At 38.5% G+C, this 24,716-nt stretch overlaps 3 protein-coding genes across 4 annotated transcripts; 1 reads left to right on the plus strand and 2 right to left on the minus strand.

The window, feature by feature from the left end:
- Positions 1-234: 234 nt before the first annotated feature.
- LOC121771718 lies at positions 235-5,735 on the plus strand. Of its 2 annotated transcripts, XM_042168572.1 has the most exons (9): positions 235-349; positions 467-585; positions 1,309-1,815; positions 2,199-4,360; positions 4,441-4,710; positions 4,778-4,858; positions 5,124-5,235; positions 5,307-5,373; positions 5,471-5,735. In XM_042168572.1, exons 2-9 carry the CDS (start codon positions 477-479, stop codon positions 5,556-5,558), a joined length of 3,396 nt encoding a protein of 1,131 aa, XP_042024506.1. In that variant the 5' UTR covers positions 235-349; positions 467-476; the 3' UTR covers positions 5,559-5,735. The 2 variants fall into 2 exon arrangements, with proteins under 2 accessions (XP_042024506.1, XP_042024505.1); XM_042168571.1 differs by having other exon boundaries at positions 241-585.
- Positions 5,736-6,008: 273 nt separating this feature from the next.
- Positions 6,009-8,295, minus strand: LOC121771719 (U1 small nuclear ribonucleoprotein C-like). The gene is made up of 6 exons (XM_042168573.1): positions 8,154-8,295; positions 8,030-8,072; positions 7,619-7,660; positions 7,257-7,512; positions 6,719-6,982; positions 6,009-6,284 (listed from the first exon to the last, which is right to left on the minus strand). The coding sequence occupies exons 1-5, from the start codon at positions 8,159-8,161 to the stop codon at positions 6,732-6,734; spliced, it is 600 nt and encodes a 199-aa protein (XP_042024507.1). The 5' UTR covers positions 8,162-8,295; the 3' UTR covers positions 6,009-6,284; positions 6,719-6,731.
- Positions 8,296-9,365: 1,070 nt separating this feature from the next.
- On the minus strand, positions 9,366-13,335 carry LOC121772044 (serine/arginine-rich SC35-like splicing factor SCL28). Its single transcript, XM_042168977.1, has 7 exons — positions 13,040-13,335; positions 12,247-12,324; positions 12,001-12,165; positions 11,814-11,872; positions 11,568-11,610; positions 9,854-10,114; positions 9,366-9,619 (listed from the first exon to the last, which is right to left on the minus strand). Exons 1-7 carry the CDS (start codon positions 13,189-13,191, stop codon positions 9,610-9,612), a joined length of 768 nt encoding a protein of 255 aa, XP_042024911.1. The 5' UTR covers positions 13,192-13,335; the 3' UTR covers positions 9,366-9,609.
- Between the last annotated feature and the right edge of the window lie 11,381 nt (positions 13,336-24,716).

The raw sequence follows: 24,716 nt of genomic DNA on the forward strand, positions 1-24,716 counted from the left end.
ATAGAGCATTAATCATTGATAATGAAAATGGAACTGTTCTATAGACAGAAATAAATAAATAAGTAAATATTTGTAATCATATGTATCTTAACTAAAAAGAATAAAATCGCTGCAGAAACTATTCCAAAATTAAAGGATTCTTTTTTTTGAATTAAAAAATTGAAATAGAAATAAAAGACTGTAATAAAAAAAAATTAGGGTTCGATTTTCCCTCCAAAATCGTGAATTTTGCCCCCAATTTCCACATCCCTAACCATTGCGCCACCTCGCGTTGAGCGATTCACTCTACAATTAGTTTCACTATCGCAATCGCTTCCACTTTCGTCTCCACCAAACTCTTATTTTCTGTGTAAGTTTAAGTCCATTCCATTAATGTAATTGCAGGATCTTCCCACACTTCCTTTTCTGACCGCTGATGCCTTTTTATATTCAAAATAATACTCCAATTTGTTAAACAAAATTTTAGTCGAATTTGTATGGGGACTGTTGAAGGAAGCCGCACCCAGAGTAATTGCAGCCAGAAAAACTCGAATGTCGATTCAAGAGACGCTGCCACTCAGCAAATTGAGAGTCAATTTTCTCCAGGTACTCCATTTCTGGATTCTTTTTCCCCCTTCTTTTACCTCTGGTTGTGGTTCATTATGGAGTATCTCGGCATGCAATGCTTATTTTTTCTAAATACGTATAATTATATCGATTAATTGCAAAAAAAGATCTGGGTTCTGATTTCATTGATGTAGATTTTATATTTTCATTGTAAAGCTTAGGACTATGACCAAGATTTATGCTTTTCAAGAAAGGATTATGTTTTTCAAGGCGAGAAATTAGTGTTTGATTTCTATTCATTTTATTTTTCAAGAAAGGATTATGTTTTAAATTTGGGTCTTTTTATGGAGGACTATTTGGTTAGAAGCATGCAGTTTGGATTGCTTTAGTCACTGTGGCATGATTAAATTCAAGGCACATCTATTTATTAAAGGAGATAGCTCTTTGATGGAAGAGCATTGATTAAGTGGTTGATGGCTTAAGGTTTATGTACTGGGTTTTTATTAGCAAGGAACCAGCTGTGGTTATTTAGCTTCTATTATTTATCAAATGAATTAATTTATTGATGGGTACAGTTTCATTGCCATACACTTTGTTGTTAAGCCAAGCAATGAAACTCTACTTTGTCATAGCCTATTTGCACATGCACAGTGAAATTTGTTTGCTGATAAGTTTTTAATCAAGAAAAAAGTTATCGCGGTTAGGAATACTTGTTTTGGTTGCATTTCTTATGAGTATCCGACATTCTTGTTTCTGTGGCAGGTGATGCTTTAGAAGGTGACCGAGATGATGATTCATTTAACATCATGAGTATGCCTGTTGATGATACTTATATATTGGAAGTCGAATTTGAAACTCAAATGGCAAATCCTGAGGAAACTCAAGTGGTGGATCTTGCAGAAGAAACCCAAGTGGTGGATCTTACTGGGGAAATCCAAGTGGTGGATCTTCCCAGGGATACCCAAGTGGTGGATCTTGATGGGGATACCCTATCGATGGACCTTGATGGGGAAACCCAAATGATAGATTTTGCCGACGAAACGCAGTTGGTGGATTTGTATGAGGAAACCCAAGTGGTGGATCTTCCAGGTGAAACTCAAGTCTTGGATGAGTTCAATGCTGAACTTTATCTTGCTGAATGCAAACAATCAAATAAAACTGATGTCACATGTGAGACCCAAAGATTATCCGAGGAACCTTCTGCTAAAATTGATGACAGTGTCTCCATTGAATTGGATAGCACAGTGGACAAGAATTCTCCTAAGGAAGGTGAATATTTGAATGATGTCAAGCTATCCTTTGCATTCAGTTAAATATTTTCAGTGCTCCTTTGTATCCCAATCATTGTTCAGGACAGCCCTTTCGCCATATAATATCTTATATTTTTCATTATTTCAGTATTAACCTGTTTAACTGGTTCTCATTCTGTGCATAACATACAATGTAGAAGAATGTCGGCTAAGTTTACAGAAATATTTTAGCTTATGATAGTATTCTTGACTAATTAACCTTTGTGCGAGTTTTGGCTCTGCATTAGTATATGTTTATCTTCGTTTTTGGCTTTAGGATTGATTAGTTCAGATTATCTTTGCATTTTGTTGGTTTACTTCTGTTCCTTTTGTTGGCCTGAATGTATAATACATTTTTTTCAGAATCACCTTGCAGAGGATTTACCTCAATACGTGCTGCATCAATTAGGGCTTCTGGCTTGGCAGCCCGTGCCCGAGGAGCTAGTCATGGTTTGTCTACCACTAGTACCGATAAGTCTTCTATGGAACATCAGACATCTGAACTAAATGGTCCATCTCTTATTGGAAATGTGTCGAAGTCTCTTGAGAATGGCTACTCTAATGAAAGTGAGGGGAATCCAAACAGATACAAGATAACTAGTACAGCTGTGCGCAGACTTTTCAGAGAGGATGAAGATGCTGAAGGTGATAAAGCAGAAACCGAAATCAACCAGACAGATGATAATCATGATATGCTTGAAGTGTTAAGCTACGTCGATTCCCAGGAACCAGGGGATCTGTCACAGGAACGTGCACTTGAGGTTGTCAATAGGTTTCTTGATGTTAGTTTCATAGAACATGATGAAGACTTTGGAAAGAAGGTTCAAGATGTAAATAAACCAAAAGGTGTCTCTGCTGTAAAAGGTTCTCAAGATTTGGCCAAAAGGTCTACCCTCCAAAACACAACTGGAGAGTGCGGGATTTATGATTGGGATGATGCTCGCGAAGACGATGGTGGGGGAGAGTTTTTCCTGAAGAAAAGGGAACTTTTCTTCGACAATGTAGGTCCGGTGCCGAGATGCCTCACTGAACCTCGTAAATCCAAGTCTGTTGTAGAGAGTGATAAAAAAATGAAAGCAGACAGTAAGAGTAGACTAGGGAATTTAGTGCACTCAGATTTAGGATTGTTGCATAAAACAAGAGCAAAGCAAAAATCACTTCATGGAGAAGAGGTGGTGTCGAAGAATATTATAAGGAATTTGGAAGAACAGTTGCACGAAGTGTCTGTGCCTGAGTTGGCAGATAATTGTGTAGACAAGAACATTCCAGATGATATAGGTCCTGATACTCAAATGGCTGCTGAAGCTATGGGAGATTTGTGTTTTCAAGTACACTTGTCTGACAGTAATAAAAGTGGAAATAAAGCTGTAAGCAGCACATGGAAAGATACCACGCAAAATAAGTTCAGAAATAGTACTGTTCATTCAGAAGAAGACTTGCCATATTTTACTAGGGTTGGAGTTGTCACTAGACAAGCCAAACGAACAAAGAGGATCAGCACAAGAAACAGTACCATGTCCTCTCTTGCACCAGTTCAACGCAAAATAGCAAAGAAGAGAGACGATGGGGTGCTAAGGGAAGCAGAACAAAGGAGGTCGACAGTTGAAAATGTTTCCTCACATAATGGGGCCAAATTAACTGGTGAAAGGTCAGAGAAGTTTTCTGTACCAGTTCAGACATCCATGAAGTTAGATTGTCCCAAAGTGCCTTCTAATTCTGTTAATGCCAAGGATGAAATAAATAAACAGGCGAGTGCCCGTTCAAGTGGGAAAAGGAAAAATGCTGTTACTATGACCATAGAGGACATTAGGAGGATTGGATTAACTCGTTTAAAGCAATCAAATAAAGCATTCCTTGATAAATCTAGTACCCCTGACATTGATGCAGTAAGTAATCTACAAGGAAAAAGATCTAGACAAGAAACATCAGCTGATGCACAGCATAGTAGACGGTTAACAAGATCAAGTAAGGTTGCCGGGATTAGTCCTACAAATCCGGACAAAGATTCATCAAATCACTTGCCACCTCGCTCGGATTCAGGATCCAGAAAAATCATCTCAAGAAAAAATGCGAAAGCTAAAAATTCAAGGAATGATGCTGATGTATGTGGTACTGATCGCTCTAATAAGAAATCAATTTCGGCTGATGCTGTCGGCTTGAACACATCTAAGCAAGGTGATGAGAAAGATTATGATGGGGCATGCACTGGAGGTGACGAAAGAAATGGCAGACAGGAAGCTTCACTGATATGTGGAACTTCGTATTCGACTTGTGCTACACCTACTACCCGTACGGCACTGAGACATGATGTATCTCCTATATGCAAGGGGGATGAATATCACAAACAGTCCTGCAGAAAGAACCAGTCTGTAATAGCTTTAATGAAAGAACTTGATGACCTACATACTGGTTCACCAGAACCATGTAGTGGAATGAGAGGATCGAGGAAGAGGAAGGATATCACAACTATAAGAGTTCTGTTTAGCCAGCACCTGGATGTAGATGTTGTCAAGCAGCAGAAAAAGGTAGTGTCATTTTTTAATTTCTGACCATCTTTTTCAACTTCCTATGTTGTGCAAGTTATATAGCTAGAATTGTTTTACAGATATTGGCACGGCTGGGAGGTGGAGTTGCATCGTCTATGTTAGATGCTACTCATTTTATCGCAGATGAGTTTGTCCGCACAAGGAATATGCTAGAAGCAATTGCTTCCGGGAAACCTGTGGTTACTCGCTCGTGGATTGAAAGCTGTGGGCAAGCTAGTTGTCTTATCGACGAGAAAAATTACATACTTAGAGATGCGAAAAAGGAAAAGGAGTTTGGCTTTTGTTTGCCAGTATCTCTAGCAAGGGCGTCTCAACATCCACTTTTACAAGTAAATGCCTGACTTTTACAATGATAATTTTATGTTAATTTACAGTTGTCTCACAGGCATAATGCAGGGACAAAAGGTCTTTGTTACCCCTAATACGAAGCCCGGTAAAGACATCTTAGTCAACTTGGTGAAGGCGGTTCATGGAATGGTAAGATATTGCCTCTTTCACCTAGGCATGGTTACTTGCTGATTCATCCTGGTTATCGTTTTATGCTCTTCCTTTTTTTTCCTTTTTTGTTATTTTAAATATTTAATTGAAAGCTAATTAGGGCTGTTCTCTTTTGAACTATTTCACATATGAATAAGCATTATGAGTCAGAGAGCCAGCTTGTAGTAATTCGTTGCTCATATTGATTCTTGATCCTTTCTGTTGTTTGATTATGTTTACTTATACTTGTTGCATTGGCCATCAGCCGGTTGAGAGACTTGGCAGATCTGTATTTAAGGCTGAGCAACTTCCAGACGATTTGTTGATTCTATCTTGTGAAGAAGATTATGATGCTTGTCTTCCTTTTCTTGAAAAAGGTTGGCAATTCCTCCCTTGTACCTTAAGTGCACCCTAAACAAACAAGCTTCTCATATGACTATCATTGCAGGCGGTACTATCTACAGCTCAGAGCTGCTCTTGAATGGCATAGTTAAACAGAAGCTAGAATATGAAAGGTGTGTGTGTACCAACTCATCTCAGTCGAGTTGCAGCTATGATTGTTTGCCAGTGTAGTTTCTGTGTTATGTATTTATACTAGCTCTTTGTTGGCAGGCATGGCCTCTTTGCTGATCATGTTAAGAGGACTAGATCAACAATGTGGTTGAAGAAAACAAACAAGTTTCTTCCTGTAACTAAATGAGGTTGGTTCTTACTAGGGGCCAGCTTGTTGTTGCCTGCGTGCTGTGTAGCGTACGTAATGTAGTCTCGTAGTTGCTCTTACGGTTCCACATGTGGGAAGATGGATTCAGCTTGTAAATTAAAGCAGCCTGTTTATATTCTCTGCAATCTGATGTATCCATTATTTTCAGTTTCATAATTTTCGTTGCATTTGTTGGTATCTGAGGTCGAATAAATTGATGATTGCCTGGAGTTGCAAAATGGGTTCATCAAATTTTGTTTTATACTTCTACATATCATTTTAAACTTTGGGGAAATGCAGAAAATTTAACTACATTCAGCAACAAAAATCACACATTTTTCTACGTAGTGTGATCCTTAACAATATCCTTTCTTAAACATGTTCCAATCAAACATTGCTGTATACTTTTTGTGAAAGAAGGGATTACTAATTTACTTTATGGAGTAAGACTTAGTCTTGAGCCAAAAAAGCATTTTGCTAATATTCAGTAGAGCATGCAGTAAATCACGAGAAGAATTCCCCTAAAAAGGAAAGAAAAAATCACCACAAAATTACAAGAAAATCCATCACCAATTCACATATCTAATGCTAAACCAGCAGTTTTTCACAGTGAAGCTCAAGCGCGTGCAGTAACAGTTACCAACGCAAAATGCATTCAAATATCCCACTGGATGCTTGATACAACATGCTGCCCGCAGCAGTCTGTTTGTTCGTCAATAATCTAGCCTGCGAGAAAATCAAGAAGGGTCAATCTTATTATAGGCCACGCAAACAAGCATAGTGATTGAATTCTGCAGCAGATGTTCGAATTTTATATATTGAGTGATCCTTTAGTGGAAGCTCACTATCTATACAAACTCATCGAATTCAGTTGATTTTTAGCAAGCAAGGGGTAACAAGTGACATGAGGCTCGGACTTGCATAGCATGAGTATGGTAAAAGAGGGGGCCTGAAGCTATAGTTCCTCTTCCTCAAAATACATTATTTGCCTTTCCAACCCATTTACCCATTTTGTATAAAAGCAGGAAGAAACAGCAAAATTGATTATCATACAGGATATAAATTGCCACTTGTGTGAAGATTCTCTTCTCGGAGGGGCCTTTCTTTAAACTAAAAATATTGAGAAGAAGAAACTGGTAATTGCAAGTGTAAAATCTTACTGTGGCTGGTAAACTAATGACCAGTTTGGGAGTACTGTGGATAAGAATATCCACCGGCAGCTGAAGAAGTAGCAGAAGTTCCTGGGGGATTGGCATTGAACATTTGAGTAGCATTAGGAGGCGCACCGCTAGAGCTGGGGGGTTGGCCTCCTGGAACTGGTGATGGAGTACTCGTACTTGGTGGAGGTGGAAGCCCACCGGTTTGCGGAGGCAGTGAAGGGGCAGGAGGAGGCTGCATTGGCGCCATTGGAGAATTTCCATAACCTAATACCAATCATCGCATTAAATTGTATACATCAACATCACACTCATACATTTGATTATCACACATTCTATTCATAAATATTGCCATTTTTAGTCTCTCGTGATATTAACCGCAAGGGCAGGAAACTATTTCATTATCTAGAATGGTCAACAAGCTTCTATTGACTATTTTGCCAAAAACACACTTCCAGAATTTCCCTCGGATTATTATAAGTTAGAACAGCACAAAAAATAATAGACAACGAAACAAAGATTAATATAGCAATTTCTTTACCAGGAGCACCAGGAACAGGTATTGGCAACATTGGAGGCCTGATACCAGGGACCATCTGAGGGGGTCCCGGAAACATAGGAGGTGGCATGACAGGTAGGCGCGGCCTTGCTCCGGGAAAAGCAGCAAGATGTTGGTTATAAGCTGCACCAATCTGTTGGTATACTACTGTCTGCCCAAGATGTTCCTTTATCTTCTGATCAATCAAAATTTGAGTTTGTTGTTCCTCAAACTTTTGGTAGTAGGATCTAATGTTGGCCTGGACACCCACATATATTAGTTTCCAATGAAAATGAAGATTAAGTAAACTATTCAAGACGGTTATAACATTAATGCTCTACATCACCAAGAGGCCAGAGGTATACCTTATGTTTGTAGCCAGAATTATGCTGTTTTCTGACAGATGGCTGAACAACAGAAAAAAAAAGAAGGAAAACTAGTCATCACCAGCAAATCAGCAAAATATAGACAACCAGCAACACTGAGAATTCCGAAAATTATAAGAACGACTGCAACATCAAGTCAACGAAGAACTTTCACAAAAATGATCAGATTAGCTGTAATCCAAAAACATGTAGTATAACTATTTAGATTCGGGCCAGAAAATCTTCCATTTCTAAAAAGATTGGTTTTTGCATTGTGAAACTAACTAAACATTCATGATATAGAAAGTTCATTCCGGAGCCAAAATTTGTTTCTAACATTCTCTAATAATTTTTCTTATCAATTGAGCTAACATCATAACCGAGCCCACAACAGATTTAAAATTAACTTACAGAATCATGAGTCAAGTAAGTGTCGCAATAATCACAGTAGTACCTACAACAAAATTAATGAAAGACTATTCAGCACCCAAGAAACAATAGTCCCAATAATCTACAGACAGGAGAAGATTAATACCGCGGCATAGTGTGAGAATTTCTTATATATCCAGAAAACTGAAATGGATGAAGGAAATGAAATCGAATTGTGATTGGAGTGATTTTGGGGGGGAAATTATAGGGTTTGTCGCTATAGAGAATTTTGTAGAAAAAAATTAGCTGGGACACTTGCGGGTCGGGCTCAACCCGCCACATCCAACATGGGTCGGTTCAATCCGATTGCTGTAATAATCGGGTTCAGATAATCAAACCCATTTACCGAAATAATGAGTAGTTACCATTCTGTAGCTAACTATTTACGAATTTTATTTTTCGAAAGCTTTGTACTATTAGTTTTCTTGTTGAAACACTGTTTTATCATCGATATCAATCTTCATTTATGCTGTTTTAGATAATATGTATTGCAAAAATGAGTGGATTATGAGGTGATTGCACTCCTCCAATTTCAAAACATAAAACAATTAATTTATCAATATTTCTAATTAACATAATAAAATGATAATTCTGTTTTAAAAAATGTATACTCCCTCTGTCCACCAATAATTACTCAGTTTTGGCATTCTCGTTCGTCCACCGATAAATGTCCTATTTGCTTTTTTACTACTTTTGATAATGAAACTCAAGTTCCTCTAACTTTATTTCACTCACATTTCATTAAACTACGGAGTATATATAAAAGTCAGACCCACCTTTCACTAATATTTTCACACATTCTACTATATTTATTAAAGCTCGGTCCGTGCCCTTGTTATTGTGGACGTCTTGATTGTGGAATGTCATTGAGAAATAGGAATCCAAGTTACCAAAGGATTTCCTGGGATGATTTGTAATATGGAATGAATCAATCATCCACTTTGGTATTTTATTGAATAAAAAGGGCGGCCCTCCATTGATAAAAAAATTTCCATTTTTTAAAAGTATCATGATCATCCATAAGAAGAGCTTCCATTCTTTCAAGTGAACAGTTTGAACATTTCATTATAAATTACGGAGTATATAAAGTAAGAGCCTTAGTACCTTACACTATATTTTCCTTTCATTTTCTACCATATTTATTAAAGTCCATTCCGTGTCAAACCTGGCCTTGTAATTGTGGACAAATGGAGTATCATTTAGAGTAAGACGGAAAATATGTCACTTAGAGTGGACGGGAGGGAGAATTTCATAACCCAAACGGCGTCATTTCGATGTTACATCTGCAGATGATCACCATTATAGAATGCAGGCAGAATTGACTATAAGAGAAGCTAATATTACTGATAAAATTTAAATCCAAAAAACACAGTTACTCCATATGAAGGTCTAGCAACACAAACTCAAAACGTTAAAACATAGTAGTACAATCTAGCAAACTAACGAACTCAGATCATCCTCATTTACTTGCTCATTGTCAGCAACCTACACAAGGATGCCACACTTGAAACCGAGACGCTAAGAAAACCAAACTCGTGACAACAGAAAAACTGTGTGCATCTTCAGCGACGCCTGCACAGCAAGAAGGAAATATTCATTGTAAGGCAATGGATTGTACTGCAGCTGTGTTTGGTTTAAGAAAAATTTGAGCAGCAGCAAAGGCAAAAGGCAATATGTGTCCATCTTCATTTAAACAGGAAAAAACAGGACCCTCATTCAAAGTTTAAGACTTCAATATCAAATACTACTAAATTCCTCTTGATTTGTCCAAGAAAACCAAGCAAAGAAAATTGAAATTTGACACACCTTTCCGGGCTCAAAGAGTTTCTTCTTGGAGTCGGGGATCTGCTCCCTGCATAGCCAGTATGTCCATTTTCTCTAGGACTTGGGGAATGAAGACTTGGCAAGTGATTTTTCTCATCAAGTGGGGAAACAGATCTCAAGAGAGGTCTGGAATGCCTCTCACTGGACCTGTAACCTATGTCATCCTCCGGAGAAACTGATCTAGACATAGATCTCGACCTGTGTCGAGAGTAGCGACCTTGACTGGCTCCATAGCCCCTATCTCTGTCAAACACACAAGAATCACTTGAGTACATATAAGCACACACGGCAGTAAACATATCATGAATCACTTGGCTCACGAACATACATATGTGCAACCATTTTATTTGACAGACTCCGCAATTTAATTTGAACCAGTGGTGGAAAATTTAAGAGTGACCCTTACAGTGATGAAACAAGAGAACCTCCCTCGGAAAATCTAATGATTGAAGACATGACCTTTACCTGCATCTTTTCCCGACTTTCTGAAAAAACTATAAACTCCACTCATTGTTTAAGGCTTTATAGCATCAGCATCTCAAAACTTGCAAGCTGTCCTTGTGCAGACATTTAGAGACCTCATCTTATCTTTTTCATGGGCAATTTCACCACACTTCATTCATTATAACTTTGAAAGGCTTTGCTTCTTTGCAGATGAGTTCTTTCTTGGCCAACTATTTGTGAAGCATTAGGAAATCAATCTTAAAAGCTAAACAATAAATAAACGAGGATCTCTAGTCCTGGAATAGTTTCACACATTGATCATACCAAAGTCAGCTCAGTATCCGACGCAAGGCAAAGCCTTACAAGCTCAAAGGCATAAACAAACATAATTCCGTGGATTTTGAAGATTATCCATGATGAATTGGAATTAGAAACTTCTGGAGATGCATGGACAATAATGTAAGCTTTGACTTTAAGATATTAGTCTCGAGTTCTTTATACCGTACTTTGTCAATTAAAATCTGCATACATAAGGTCATCAGCAGATTTTGTCAATCATATCCACTGAAAGACAGTCAACTTAAGAGAGATTCAAATACAGCTCCAAGAAAGTAGTGCCAAGAGATTAAAGTTAAGTCCCTGGAAATGGAAGAACTAGAATGACTCTACACAAATCCTTCACAAGAAAAATTTTAATCACGAAGAGAATTCCCTAGTTTGAAAAGAAAGTGTTTTACATCTAGCTAAAAAAGGCAACATATTTTCTGATGAAATATATCCTAATTGATTAAAGAAACCCCATCAATACTTTGAAAAACAAAATTATAACACAAAACTAACAACTCTATCGGATGACTAGGATTTAATCAAACTTATTCTCAAAAGAAATTTGAAGAAGCTAGTAAAATGTACTTAGAAAAAATACGTCCAACCTTGACATCCTCTTAAGTCTTAACCCCAAAAGGAAGGCAACAGAATCATCTCCAACACTATAACAAAGCATTATTCAAAATAACCACCATGTCTAGATGCCGTGGGTATGTGGCTGATATTGTAACATTCATATGGTGCTCAGCAATATACAGTTAATGAATTAATAGATATCCCCATCAGATGGTACGAATGGCTAGATGTGACATCATCTAAAACTAATGTGGTAATCACATAATATTACCACAAGCAATCAATATTCGAGTAGGTATCTCTGTATTCATTCAAATGAAAAAATGAAGGCAAGACTTCAAAATCAGACCTTGAATCACGGTGCCTTGCTGGAGAGGGTGGTGGTGATCGAGCTGCCATTTATGAAACCACAACCAGTCAACCACTCCGAAAGACAAAGTAAAACATCAAATGTTCATTCATACCAGTGTTCTAATATGCTAAAAGGGCAGTTATTTACAAGTAAAATATTTAGATATTAGATACTGCAGACTATAAGATACATGCCATGTTACAATGCATATACGATTAGCTGCCCAGCGAAAGATATACTAACAGTGATATCGCCTTCTAGGGGAATATGATGGACTCCGTCTCCTATGGCTTCCGCGTGAGCTTCAAATTCAGAGCAATATAAAAGGGATCAGTAAAACTTAACAATATGTAATCTGGAATTGCCTGAAAAGATATTCAAAAGGAATTAGTGGCACCACAGAGGGAGCACGCTGCAACACAAACACAACCTTGTGCGAGTGACTCTACGCATTTCTTGAGGAGTTTTCCTGTTTTCTTCAGCAAACACAATTCTTATTTCACGGCCACCAATAACTGTGCGATCCATGTGACTTTTTGCATCAGCTGCATCTTCAGGATCACGGAACTTGACAAATCCAAAGCCACGAGGTTCCCTGAATTTTTGTCACCAGAATATAAACTTTGACAGCAACAACTAAACAACTAAAATGACCTTGAAAAAACATGAAGTGTACCCTGTATAGTAATTTTTCGGCAAATACACATCCTTTACCGGACCAAATCTTTCAAAGGGAACCCTCAGATCTTCAGGCCTTCAATCAAAAAGGAAAATATGAAATCAATATCATTCACCAAAACATATACTACTCTACTGTGAATCCAGGACAAAACATGTGGAAATAATTTGGCAATCCAACTAACAATGCTAGATGAACTTTAATGGAACCGTTCCAAATATAAAAAATACTACCAAACCATGGCAAACTGGTAATTTATCAGATAGATGAAAAAGGCCACCAAACCATGGCAAACTGGTAATTCAAGTATATACTACAACTTCAGAAGGTTTTCAATGCAGATTATCACGTTAAAGAAATCGTTAATAGATTCATTATGTTAAACTCTTAAAACAAATTATTGAACGCTCTAATATGATGAAAAATCTGAATTATCAAACATGCATTTTAGAAAAATGAGCTTTTCTGTCTAGTATCAAACTATTGCAAACATGATTTCTTTCCAGTCCTATCTAACACTTCGGCGGAAATTTGCTGGACTACCATTTTCCAGAGAGAAGTATCAAGCACGCCCTAATAATACAACGCATTCCTTGTAGCTCCAAGATTTCAACAACACGATATCAGCAGCCACTTCCCCTTCCCCCTTTCTACCACCCTTACACCACATAACTCCGCAAATTCATATCTCAATTTCCCAATTAAATTTTCAAATAAAAATACAAACACATTCCATAATGACAAACGTGAAATTCTACACTAGTAAACGCCTTCTTTATAGAGGAAAAACCTGGAGCTGAGCGAAATGTTTCGAACAAGGAGGCCGGAAGGAGCTGGCGAGCGACGATCACGGCGGCGGTCGCGCGGCTCGTCGTACTGCTTTCTTCTGGTCGGGCTACGGCTACGGCTACGGCTGCAGCTTCTGCTTCGATGCCTGGCCATATATTCAGCTTCTGGTGGCCTAACTAAGCCGCAATTCCTGTTTTCAAAACCCTAATTGGATTCAGAATTCAAAAATCAGAAACCCTAAATGAGAAATTGAGTGGCATTGGTTCGTTAATGTTTCATCTCTTCGCCTTTATCTAATTTCTGAGATGTATGAGGTAAGTTTTTTTGGAGGGAGGAGGATATTGCATGTTTTCCCCTTCAAACTTGGCTATTTACGAATGTTCCCCTCTAGTTTTGATATATTGCATTAAAACCCCTCTGTGATTGGAATGCTCCTAGGGCGGGCATAAGTATAATGGGCTCAACTTTGGGCTTTTAGCCCTAACAAAAAACGTTCAAGTCGACTCACATATTATTAGAAAACGTTTATATGGACAAAATGCTAGTATGATTATACGAAGATAAATTAATTGATCATCTATTTTATTAGCCATTAATGTAATTACGAGTCGACGGTTATATTTGGTTATGATCATTTGCACCATTACAAAATTCGAAAGTACACTCCATCATAATATTAAATTACTCTATCATAGCATTAAATTTACATCATTATATTAATGACAGTTAGCAGAGATACTCACGTATTACATTTTCCATGCAAATTTCTTCATGTGAAAATATATCATTGGTATTTCATGACTAATATAAATTTAATTAGGTTTTTGAAAAATGTTGTGTATACAAATTGTCACGAAAAAATATTATACTCCATGCGATATTAATTGGGGAAATTATCAATGAATAAATTAAATTTGGTTACCATGTGATATTAATCTTTGTTGTTTGATAGTACTTTAACTATAAGGTTCATATTTGACAGTACAAGTGATGCAATTGAAGACAAATATCAACCTTGATCAACACGTAGTTATGCAATCCTAGGTGGATAACTAAATGTAAGAGCATCCACAATGGTTTTGGACAAGCAATAGCCAAGCTATAGCCTAGCCACAAACTCCTCCTGCTACATTATCAGCACTAAAAACTCCTCCTGCCACATTGATGTGTAATTTTCGAGTTTAATTATCAAGTGTATGTTCACTCAAGTTTAATAAAAATAACTCTAATATTACAACGATTCTGCAAGATTACAGAGTCGAATGTAGTACTTTGAGTGTCGATCCACAGGGAAGGAAAGATTATTTAATTCCGAAGCAAAGAAAAGACATACTAAAAGGTATTTTGATTTGAAGATTTTATTTTCAAAATTAAGCTAAAACAATTAAAAGGAATAAAACGAGTAAGACGAATTAAGAGAAGAACTTGTTACTCCAAACATTCACGGATAAAACGGTGATTTATTCTAATAGCCAACTCTATCTTATGAAGTACGGGACTTTAATATCAATTCACGATGCTAGCACTAAACATGCTCGACATACAATAGTTTAAGAATAGTTGAACACATATTCAATAAACCACTCTTCATTAATCTAAGAATCCTACGGATGCGCGAGAATCAAAGATCAATTACTATAAGCTCATGAAATCCATTACCAAATTATCGTCTAAACAACTCTAATTGATAATTCATCGTCACAAGGATCTATCCTATTCAAAGTTAAAGAGACATTTGATTAGGATTATGGTACTACTACTAATGATGCACCAAAAATAATAGATTCAAACAAGGAAAATTGTGGAAACGACGATCATAAGATAGAGAAGAACATAGATTAAATCACTTGAACAAATTATCCATTTACATGTTTGGAGCAACACCAGATTTTTAGCCACTCATAATCAAACTAGGAGCAATAAATAATTGAAGGAAAACCCTTTTAATCATGGAGCTTTGAAGAAAAATAGCAGCTTTGACTTGGACTCTCCTATCAATTCCTTTCTTCAAAACAACACGTCACTTTCTATTCACTGTCTTCTCCAAATGCCCAATTCACGTGTCGTCCTTTCCCCTCAATTGAATCTCAAGTTTTGTCCACCAAATTGCTCTCCAGATTCGTCCGTCTCTCTCAATTTTTCTCCTCTAAAAAATCGTCTCCCCCTAGCACCCGAACCGTCTGCCCCTCTTTCTTCTTTCTTCAGCAAAACTGCCAACAAACTGCCAAATTGCAGTTAGGAGATCCGACGCCCGACCGGGCGTTTTGATAGTCGAAATCGCCCGACCGGGTAAATTGGTTCTGGGCTTCATAACACATTTCGCCCGACCGGGTGTTTTAGAAATGGAAAATCGCCCGACCGGGCGAAGTTTCTGGACTCCGAATGCTTTACTGAAATCGCCCGACCGGGTGTTTTGTAACATACAATCGCCCGACCGGGCGAAGTTTCTGGACTCCTCAAGCGTGCACTTCTGACGAGCTTCCAGCTTTAACATCCCGGGCATGGATCATGTAGATGCATGTAGCTCGATCAGAGGAGATGTGGGCAGAAAGCACCTCCAATTTGTTCTTCTCGAGCATAAAGCAGACGGCGGAGAGGAGGCCGGGGTTTCAAACACTGCACACGCTGATTTGAGCGTCCCTCCCACAAACGTTGAGGATTACATTAGGAGATGTCCATGTGTTGAATTCGGGCCCTGCAAACACCGGGTTCGGGCCCTGCAGTTGCAGTTCCCCTACATATGCTTCTCTCCATTGGATCAAGGATGAATCTTTGAGACTCAGCATCTTTCGTTTCTCCAGCTCCTGCAAAGTTTGCTCTAGTTTCTTTATGTACTTCACAGCTTCAATAATTTACATATAAATGTATAGTCTAAGGGGGAAAAGTATAGGAAATATGCTTCGCATCAAATACCCCCAAACTTGAGCTCTTGCTCGCCCTCGAGCAAGGTTTATTTTAAGCACAATAACTCAACACAAGTCTAACCCGCAAAGAGATTTTCATCAACAAGAATCATGTAGGGACGTGAGTGACAAAATTTAAACCCCCAACATTTCCAATCGAGATTTTCCACTCTCAAGAACAATCACTCGTCCCCCTAGAACTTCAAGTCAAAGTGCACTTCAAAGTAAGTCCGAGCATACGATCAAACAACTCAAACCGTCATCATTGACTCATCAAGCACTACTAATCACATAGACTCGCAGATTTCAAACCGAACTTCTTTAACTCTACCAAGCTATTTACACACATCCACAAACATCAACGATTAGGTCCAAGGTCTTATTTCAAGGTTGTAATGGGGCTAGGGACGAGGTAGGATAAGTATGGATAGTGAGCTCAAAGGCTACACATTTGAGTGCCAAAATCTTCCCTCCTACAACATCCTTCCAAAGATCGAACAACCAAAATTTTACAACCCAACTCACACTCCCCCAAACTTGAGATCTATTCTAGACAAGATTACATCAAACAATTGTCGAAGCTCTATCTTTATTTCATCAACTTATTATTCCTTTTTCTTTTTCTGTTTTTGTAAAGACCTCGACTTTTGCGAATTTGGAGGTCGTCTTTTTTCTTTTTCTTTTTTTTCTAAGAACTTCATTCTTTTCACATTACATAAAGTCTAGAGAAGTCTACTCTTTACAGTCCACCGCCCCCACACTCACAACTCAAAACACCAAGCTCAACTTGTATTTAGCACCCAAATAGTAGCAAGGTCTATTGATGAGGCTAAAATTAGGCTTATTTCAGTGGCTAAGTGTTTGGCTAAGTGTTTACACAAAGAATAAGGAAGTAAGCTCAAGGTGGCTTCTAGGGGATCATGTGATGGACTAGGCATGTGATCATTTGGCCATAGAGTTCATCCTAGTGCCTTATCCTCCCAAATCGTTAACACAAACGAACGCAAGCACTTCACTCGATAAAGCAAATCAATCCAAAATAATTTCCACAAGTCATGCGATTTTCATACTCTCCTCAACTCAAGAAATCGGATGTAATCACGACATGCTTTTCAAATAGATTCATGCACCCATTCCATTCATCCTAGGCTTCAAAGTTCAAGTAAAATTAAGCAAAATTTCCCAACCAGAAAGCCGAAGATTTAACATGCACCCGTCAAATACATAGATTCAAAACATATTAGCATATAATACACCCAATAAACATGCATCAAGCATAAAAATCATTGACAACCCCCCCAAACTTGAATGCGTCATTGTCCTCAATGCATGCATAGAAGAACAATTATAAAGTAAAGGGAAAGATAACTCCCCCAAACTTGGCATGAAATCCATAGTGCATTTGGGTGGGAGGGTGGGTGTATATCTCTTTGTGGGTGTGCTTCCTCTTAAGCTCCAACAAATGTCACATCTCCATGTTGCTCCTACAAAAAGAAACAAAACCTACAAAAAGAAACACTCAATTCAAAAAAAATGTTAGAGGAAAGAATTGAGCAAACAAAACCTCCAACATAAGAAAACAAAAATAAAAGACAAATAAAAACTTGGGTTGCCTCCCAATCAGCGCCTTTGTTTATAGTCGTTGGCTCGACCTTCTTCATCATTGATCTACACTTTTGGCTCCACCAGAGAAGCCACTTCTCTTGCCTCCATGCCACTTTCAACTCCAACATAAGCCTTCAAGCGTTGGCCATTCACCTTCCAAATAGAATCACTCTTCTGATCTCGAATGTCCACAGCACCATAGGGGTACACCTTGTGCACCACATAAGGACCCCACCATCTTGACTTGAGCTTGCCCGGAAACAGTTTGAGCCGAGAATTGTATAAAAGGACCAGTTATCCTTCATGGAAATGACGAGGCTTAATGGCTGCATCATGTATCTTCTTAGCCCGCTCCTTGTAGAGATCAACGCTCTCATAAGCATGAAGCCTAAACTCGTCCATTTCATTCATGTCAAACATTCTCTTCTCGGCTGCAGCATCATAGTCCAAGTTGAGCTTTTGCAAAGCCCAATAAGCTCTATGCTCCAGTTCTACTGGCAAATGACAAGCTTTTCCAAAGACCAACTTGTATGGCGAAGTTCCAATCGGGGTCTTATAAGCCGTTCGATATGCCCACAAAGCATCATTTAACTTTTGAGCCCAATCCTTTCGAGACGGCTTCACAACTTTCTCAAGCACCCTCTTTATTTCTCGATTGGAGACTTCAACTTGGCCACTCGTTTGGGGATGATAAGGGGTAGCAACCTTATGTTGGACACCATACTTCCCTAGGAGGTTTTCGAACAATTTGTTACAAAAATGAGTTCCTCCATCACTGATAATGGCTCGTGGTGTCCCAAAGCGGTTAAAGATGTGGTTCTTGATAAACTTCAACACCACTTTGGCATCATTGGTTGCTGAGGCCACTGCCTCTACCCACTTAGAAACGTAGTCGACAGCTACAAGGATGTATTGCTGCCCATTAGACTTGGGAAACGGTCCCATGAAGTCTATTCCCCAAACATCAAAGAGTTCTACCTCGTGAATGTTATTCATCGGCATTTCATTTCTCCACGAGATATTGCCGGTTCTTTGGCAACTGTCACATCTCTCTACATAAGCTTTTGCATCCTTGAAGATAGATGGCCAAAAGAATCCGGACTGAAGCACTTTAAAAGCAGTTCGTCGTGCTCCAAAGTGGCCGCCATACACCGAATCATGGCATGCAGACAAAATCTGAAGGTGCTCATGCTCTCCAACGCACCTTCGAATCACTCCATCACTACAAATCCGGAAGAGAAACGGATCTTCCCAAACATATGTGCGGGTGTCACTCAAAAACTTCTTCTTTTGGTTAGATGACAACCCTTCTGGTATAATGCCCGTAACAAGGTAGTTTGCCAAATTGGCAAACCACGGCACATATGTTTCCCGAGCCTCCACTTGCAACACTTGCTCGTCGGGAAATTTCTCATTTATCCTTTTCTTTCTTTCATCTTCCGTCTCTTCCAATCCCTCTAGTCTAGAGAGATGATCAGCTACCAAGTTCTCGGTCCCCTTTTTGTCTTTAATCTCAACATCAAACTCTTGTAGTAAGAGGATCCATCTTACCAACCGAGGCTTTGCATCTTTCTTATTCATTAAATATTTGATAGCTGAATGGTCCGTGAACACTACCACCTTCGTGCCAAGTAAATATGCCCGAAACTTCTCAAAGGCATACACTACTGCTAACATTTCCTTCTCCGTCGTGGTGTAATTCAATTGAGCTTCATTGAGTACTTTGCTAGCATAGTAAACGGCATGTAGGACCTTGTCTTTCCTTTGGCCTAAAACGGCCCCCACAGCATAGTCTGAAGCATCACACATCAACTCAAACGGCTTAGACCAATCGGGTGTGATAATGATAGGAGCTTCGACTAGTTTTTTCTTCAGCAACTCAAATGCCTCAAGGCATTTCTCATCAAAGACGAATTTGGCATCCTTCTCAAGTAAGTTGCAAAGTGGCTTTGCAATCTTTGAAAAATCTTTTATAAAACGTCGGTAGAATCCCGCATGTCCAAGGAAACTACGGATGCCCTTCACATTTGTTGGGGGAGGTAACTTCGAGATCACATCAATCTTCGCCTTATCCATATCCAACCCCAACTCCGACACTTTGTGTCCCAACACTATGCCTTCTTTGACCATAAATTGACACTTTTCCCAATTTAGCACGAGATTTGACTCCTCACATCTTTGTAGGACCCGTCTAAGGTTTTCTAAGCAAAAGTCAAATGAGGATCCAAAGACAGAGAAATCATCCATGAAGATCTCCATGATGTCTTCATTCATATCGGAAAAAATTGCCATCATGCATCGTTGAAATGTAGCCGGTGCATTGCACAACCCAAAAGGCATCCGGCGGAAGGCATACGTACCAATAGGACATGTGAATGTCGTCTTTTCTTGATCTTCCGGGGCAATTGCAATCTGATTGTACCCCGAGTATCCATCTAGGAAACAGTAATGGGAATAACCCGCAATCCTATCAAGCAACTGATCTAGAAATGGCAACGGAAAATGATCTTTTCTTGTCGCCTTGTTCAACCTTCTATAGTCCATACAAACTCTCCAAGAGTTTACTAATCGAGTTGCTAACACTTCATTTTGCTCATTAACGGTCACGGTTATTCCTCCCTTCTTCGGTACACATTGCACCGGGCTGACCCACTCACTATCGGAAATGGGATAGATCATCCCAAATTTCAGCAATTTCTTCACCTCTTTTTCCACCACTTCTTGCATGAGTGGGTTCAACCTTCTTTGTCTCTCCCTTACCGGCTTAGCTCCATCTTCCATCAAGATTTTATGCATGCATATTGCGGGGCTAATCCCTTTGATATCGGCTATGGACCATCCTAGAGCTTGCTTATGCGACTTCAATAGCTCTATTAACTTGGATTCCTCTTCATTATTCAACAAAGCCGATACTACTACCGGTAGAGTTTCCTCCTCACCAAGGAAGGCATATTTCAGATTCGTTGGGAGTGGCTTCAATTCAAGCTTTGGTGGTACTTCGATTGAAGGTTTCATGATGTGTAATTTTTGAGCTTTTATATTAATGGATTATTAACACACAAGTTTAATAAAATAGCTCTAATATTACAATCTATCTGCAAGGGTACAGAGTCGACTGTAGTACTTCGAGTGTCGAACCACAGGGAGGCGTAGGTTATTTAACAAGAATTGACAAGATTAACAAACTAAAATTACAAATTAAGGAAGACTTTTTAAATAGGAAAAAGATGTCACTCCAAGTTGCTCAATAAGCTTGTATTGTTCTACACCTATATTAAAAGCACATATTTGGGATTAACTAATCAACCTAATCGCGTGCACTGAACATGTCTACGACGTATAGTTCACAGTCAGCTGAACACTTGTTCCATGAACCAACTTTCAACGACATTTAATTCCTGCAGATGCGCGGGAACGAACGTCGTCTACTATAATCACTTACCTAATCCACTATCAATTTATCCCCTGAACAGTTCTAAATCGATAGCAATCCAACAAACGATCAATCCTAAGCTATGTTAAAGAGACGATAGCAAAGGAATTAACATCACTACATCATTAGCCAAAAACATAGTGAATAAAATTAAGCACATTGTAGGACACAAACATATGATATTGATGGTGTAAAAACATCCGTACAAGCCTAGATTACAACTTGGAGCAACAATGAGAGCTCAGCCTAAACACATGGTGAATTTGCAATTAAAACCGTAGGATTCAAGCTCTTGATGAGTGGAGTTGGGATTTGGAGTTGGATCGTCGGAGAGTAGGCCGGACCTTCCTCCTCTCTTCTTCCTCTCTTTCTCTCCTTTCTCTCACTTTCTCCTCTACCAAAAAACCGTCCAATCAACTCTCTCTCTCTTCTCCTTTAATCAATTTTCTGCCCAAAAACCGTCACATCCAATCTCTCTCTTCTCTCCTCTCTTTTTTCCTCTCTTTCCATTCGTAACATCCCCTGACTCATTTTTCTCCTTTTTCTACAGCCTTTTCTCTTTCTTTCTTTTCATCATGAACTGCCTCCTTTTCCAAACTGCTACCCGGCCGGGTAGAATTTTACAATTACAAAATCACCCGGTCGGGTGGCTAATTTTGGGGACTTGCTGGAATTTTTATGTTCTGCACATCATACCCGGCCGGGTATTTTATTAGGCATAAAATACACCCGGCCGGGTGGTCAATTTTGAGAGCTTTCTGGACAGCTTTTTCACCATCCGAGCTTCATTCTTGTTTCACCATTTATTCCTCTTCCTACACCACAAAAACATACTTTTGCAAGCATCAACTATATAAATCATGTAAAGTTAGGAGAATAAAAATGTACAATTTGATTCACATCAAATACCCCCAAACTTATTTGCTTGCTCGTCCTCGAGCAAGATCACATAAAACACAACACTTTGAAGCTCAACTCACAAAAGTTTTTCCAAAAGTTTTCATAAGAGTGAATCACGTAGAGACATGAATGACAAGATCTAAACCCCCAACATTTCCAATCAGGATTTCCCACTATCATGAATCATCACTTATCAACCTAGAACTTCAAGTCAAGGTGCATGTCAAAGTAAGTCCAAGCATAAGATCATACAACTCAAACCATTGTCATTGACTCATCAAGCATTACTAATCACAAAGACTCGCGGATTTCATATCAAACTTCTTTAACTCTACCAAGTTATTTACAAAATATCCACAAGCATCAACAATAAAGTCCAAGGTCTTAATTCAAGGTTGTAATGGGGCTAGGGATGAGGTAAGACAAATATGGATAGTGAGCTCAAAGGCTACACATTTGAGTGCCAAATTCTTCCATCCTACAACTTCCTTCCAAAAATTAAACAACAAAATATTACAACCAACTCTCACTCCCCCAAACTTGAGATCATTCTAGACAAGATTACATCTTAAAAAAATAAAAAAAAAGCTCTTACTTTATTTCATAACTTTTTTTCTGTTTTTTTTTTTGCAAAGACCTCGACTTTTGCGAATTTGGAGGTCGTCTCTTTTTTTTTTTTTTGAATTTTTCTAAGAACTTCATTCTTTTCACATTACATCAAGTATAGAAGTGTCTACTCTTTACCATTCACCACCCACACTCAAACTCAACCACAAAGCTCAACTTGTATTTAGCACTCAAATAGTAGCAAGGTCTATTGATGAGGCTAGAATTAGGCTTATTTAAGTAGCTAAGTGATCGGCTAAGTGTTTACACAAAGAATAGGGAATTAAGCTCAAAGTGGCTTCTAGGGGATCATTTGTTGGACTAGGCTTGTGATTATTTGGCCATGGAGTTCATCCTAGTGCCTTATCCTCCCATATCATTAACACAAATGAATGCAAGCACGCAACTCGATAAAGCAAATCAATCCAAGATAATTTCCACAAGACATGTGACTTTCATACTCTCCTCAACTCAAGAAATCGGATGTAATCACAACATGCTCTTTCAAATAAATTCATGCACAAATTCCATTCATCCTAGGCTTCAAAGATCAAGTAAAATCAAATAAGATTTCCCAACCAGAAAGCCGAAGATAAAGTATGCACCCGTCAATTACATGATTCAAAACACTTTAGCATATAATACACCCAATAACATGCATCACAAATCATTCACAACCCCCCCAAACTTAAATGCATCATTGTCCTCAATGCATGCAAAGAAGAACAAAAATAAAGTAAAGGGAAAGAGAGCTCCCCCAAACTTGGCATGATCTCCATAGTGCATTCGGGTGGGAGGGTGGGTGTATTTTCCTTTGTAGGTGTGATTCCTCCTAAGCTCCAATATGAGTCTCATATCCATGTTGCTCCTACAAAAAGAGAAAAAAAAAGCAACAAAAAGAAAACAAAATACTCAATTCATAAAAATACATCGAAGGAAAGAATTGAGCGAACAAAACCCTCGATTTATTAAGAGAAAATAAAAAACTAAAAACTCATTGGGTTGCCTCCCAACTAGCGCCTTTGTTTAAAGTCGTTGGCTCGACTTAGCCTTCTAGCTACAACTCTGTAACAAGAAAATAAAAAGTTAGAAAGCTATACAAAAATAAAAATAAAAAAAAATCCTAAATTAAATAACCAGTTGCCTCCCCGGCAACGGCGCCAAAACTTGATGTGTAATTTTTGAGCTTTTATATTAATGGATTATTAACACACAAGTTTAATAAAATAGCTCTAATATTACAATCTATCTGCAAGGGTACAGAGTCGACTATAGTACTTCGAGTGTCGAACCACAGGGAGGCGTAGGTTATTTAACAAGAATTGACAAGATTAACAAACTAAAATTACAAATTAAGGAAGACTTTTTAAATAGGAAAAAGATGTCACTCCAAGTTGCTCAATAAGCTTGTATTGTTCTACACCTATATTAAAAGCACATATTTGGGATTAACTAATCAACCTAATCGCGTGCACTGAACATGTCTACGACGTATAGTTCACAGTCAGCTGAACACTTGTTCCATAAACCAACTTTCAACGACATTTAATTCCTGCAGATGCGCGGGAACGAACGTCGTCTACTATAAGCACTTACCTAATCCACTATCAATTTATCCCCTGAACAGTTCTAAATCGATAGCAATCCAACAAACGATCAATCCTAAGCTATGTTAAAGAGACGATAGCAAAGGAATTAACATCACTACATCATTAGCCAAAAACATAGTGAATAAAATTAAACACATTGTAGGACACAAACATATGATATTGATGGTGTAAAAACATCCGTACAAGCCTAGATTACAACTTGGAGCAACAATGAGAGCTCAGCCTAAACACATGGTGAATTTGCAATTAAAACCGTAGGATTCAAGCTCTTGATGAGTGGAGTTGGGATTTGGAGTTGGGACGTCGGAGAGTAGGCCGGACCTTCCTCCTCTCTTCTTCCTCTCTTTCTCTCCTTTCTCTCACTTTCTCCTCTACCAAAAAACCGTCCAATCAACTCTCTCTCTCTTCTCCTTTAATCAATTTTCTGCCCAAAAACCGTCACATCCAATCTCTCTCTTCTCTCCTCTCTTTTTTCCTCTCTTTCCATTCGTAACATCCCCTGACTCCTTTTTCTCCTTTTTCTACAGCCTTTTCTCTTTCTTTCTTTTCATCATGAACTGCCTCCTTTTCCAAACTGCTACCCGGCCGGGTAGAATTTTACAATTACAAAATCACCCGGTC

The sequence above is a fragment of the Salvia splendens genome, chromosome 16, assembly GCF_004379255.2.
Source record: "Salvia splendens isolate huo1 chromosome 16, SspV2, whole genome shotgun sequence".
Taxonomy (NCBI): Eukaryota; Viridiplantae; Streptophyta; class Magnoliopsida; order Lamiales; family Lamiaceae; genus Salvia; species Salvia splendens.

Coding starts and splice junctions, on each gene's coding strand:
- LOC121771718 (XM_042168572.1), top strand. CDS start 477: ATGGGGACTGTTGAAGGAAGCCGCACCCAGAGTAATTGCAGCCAGAAA. Junction 1,816..2,198: donor CAAGAATTCTCCTAAGGAAG/GTGAATATTTGA, acceptor CATTTTTTTCAG/AATCACCTTGCAGAGGATTT. Junction 5,236..5,306: donor TCTTCCTTTTCTTGAAAAAG/GTTGGCAATTCC, acceptor CTATCATTGCAG/GCGGTACTATCTACAGCTCA.
- LOC121771719 (XM_042168573.1), bottom strand. Junction 7,661..8,029: donor CTTACTTGACTCATGATTCT/GTAAGTTAATTT, acceptor TCTGTTGTTCAG/CCATCTGTCAGAAAACAGCA. Junction 7,513..7,618: donor ATTCTGGCTACAAACATAAG/GTATACCTCTGG, acceptor GTGGGTGTCCAG/GCCAACATTAGATCCTACTA.
- LOC121772044 (XM_042168977.1), bottom strand. CDS start 13,191: ATGGCCAGGCATCGAAGCAGAAGCTGCAGCCGTAGCCGTAGCCGTAGC. Junction 12,325..13,039: donor AACATTTCGCTCAGCTCCAG/GTTTTTCCTCTA, acceptor TTTTGATTGAAG/GCCTGAAGATCTGAGGGTTC. Junction 11,873..12,000: donor CGTAGAGTCACTCGCACAAG/GTTGTGTTTGTG, acceptor CTGAATTTGAAG/CTCACGCGGAAGCCATAGGA.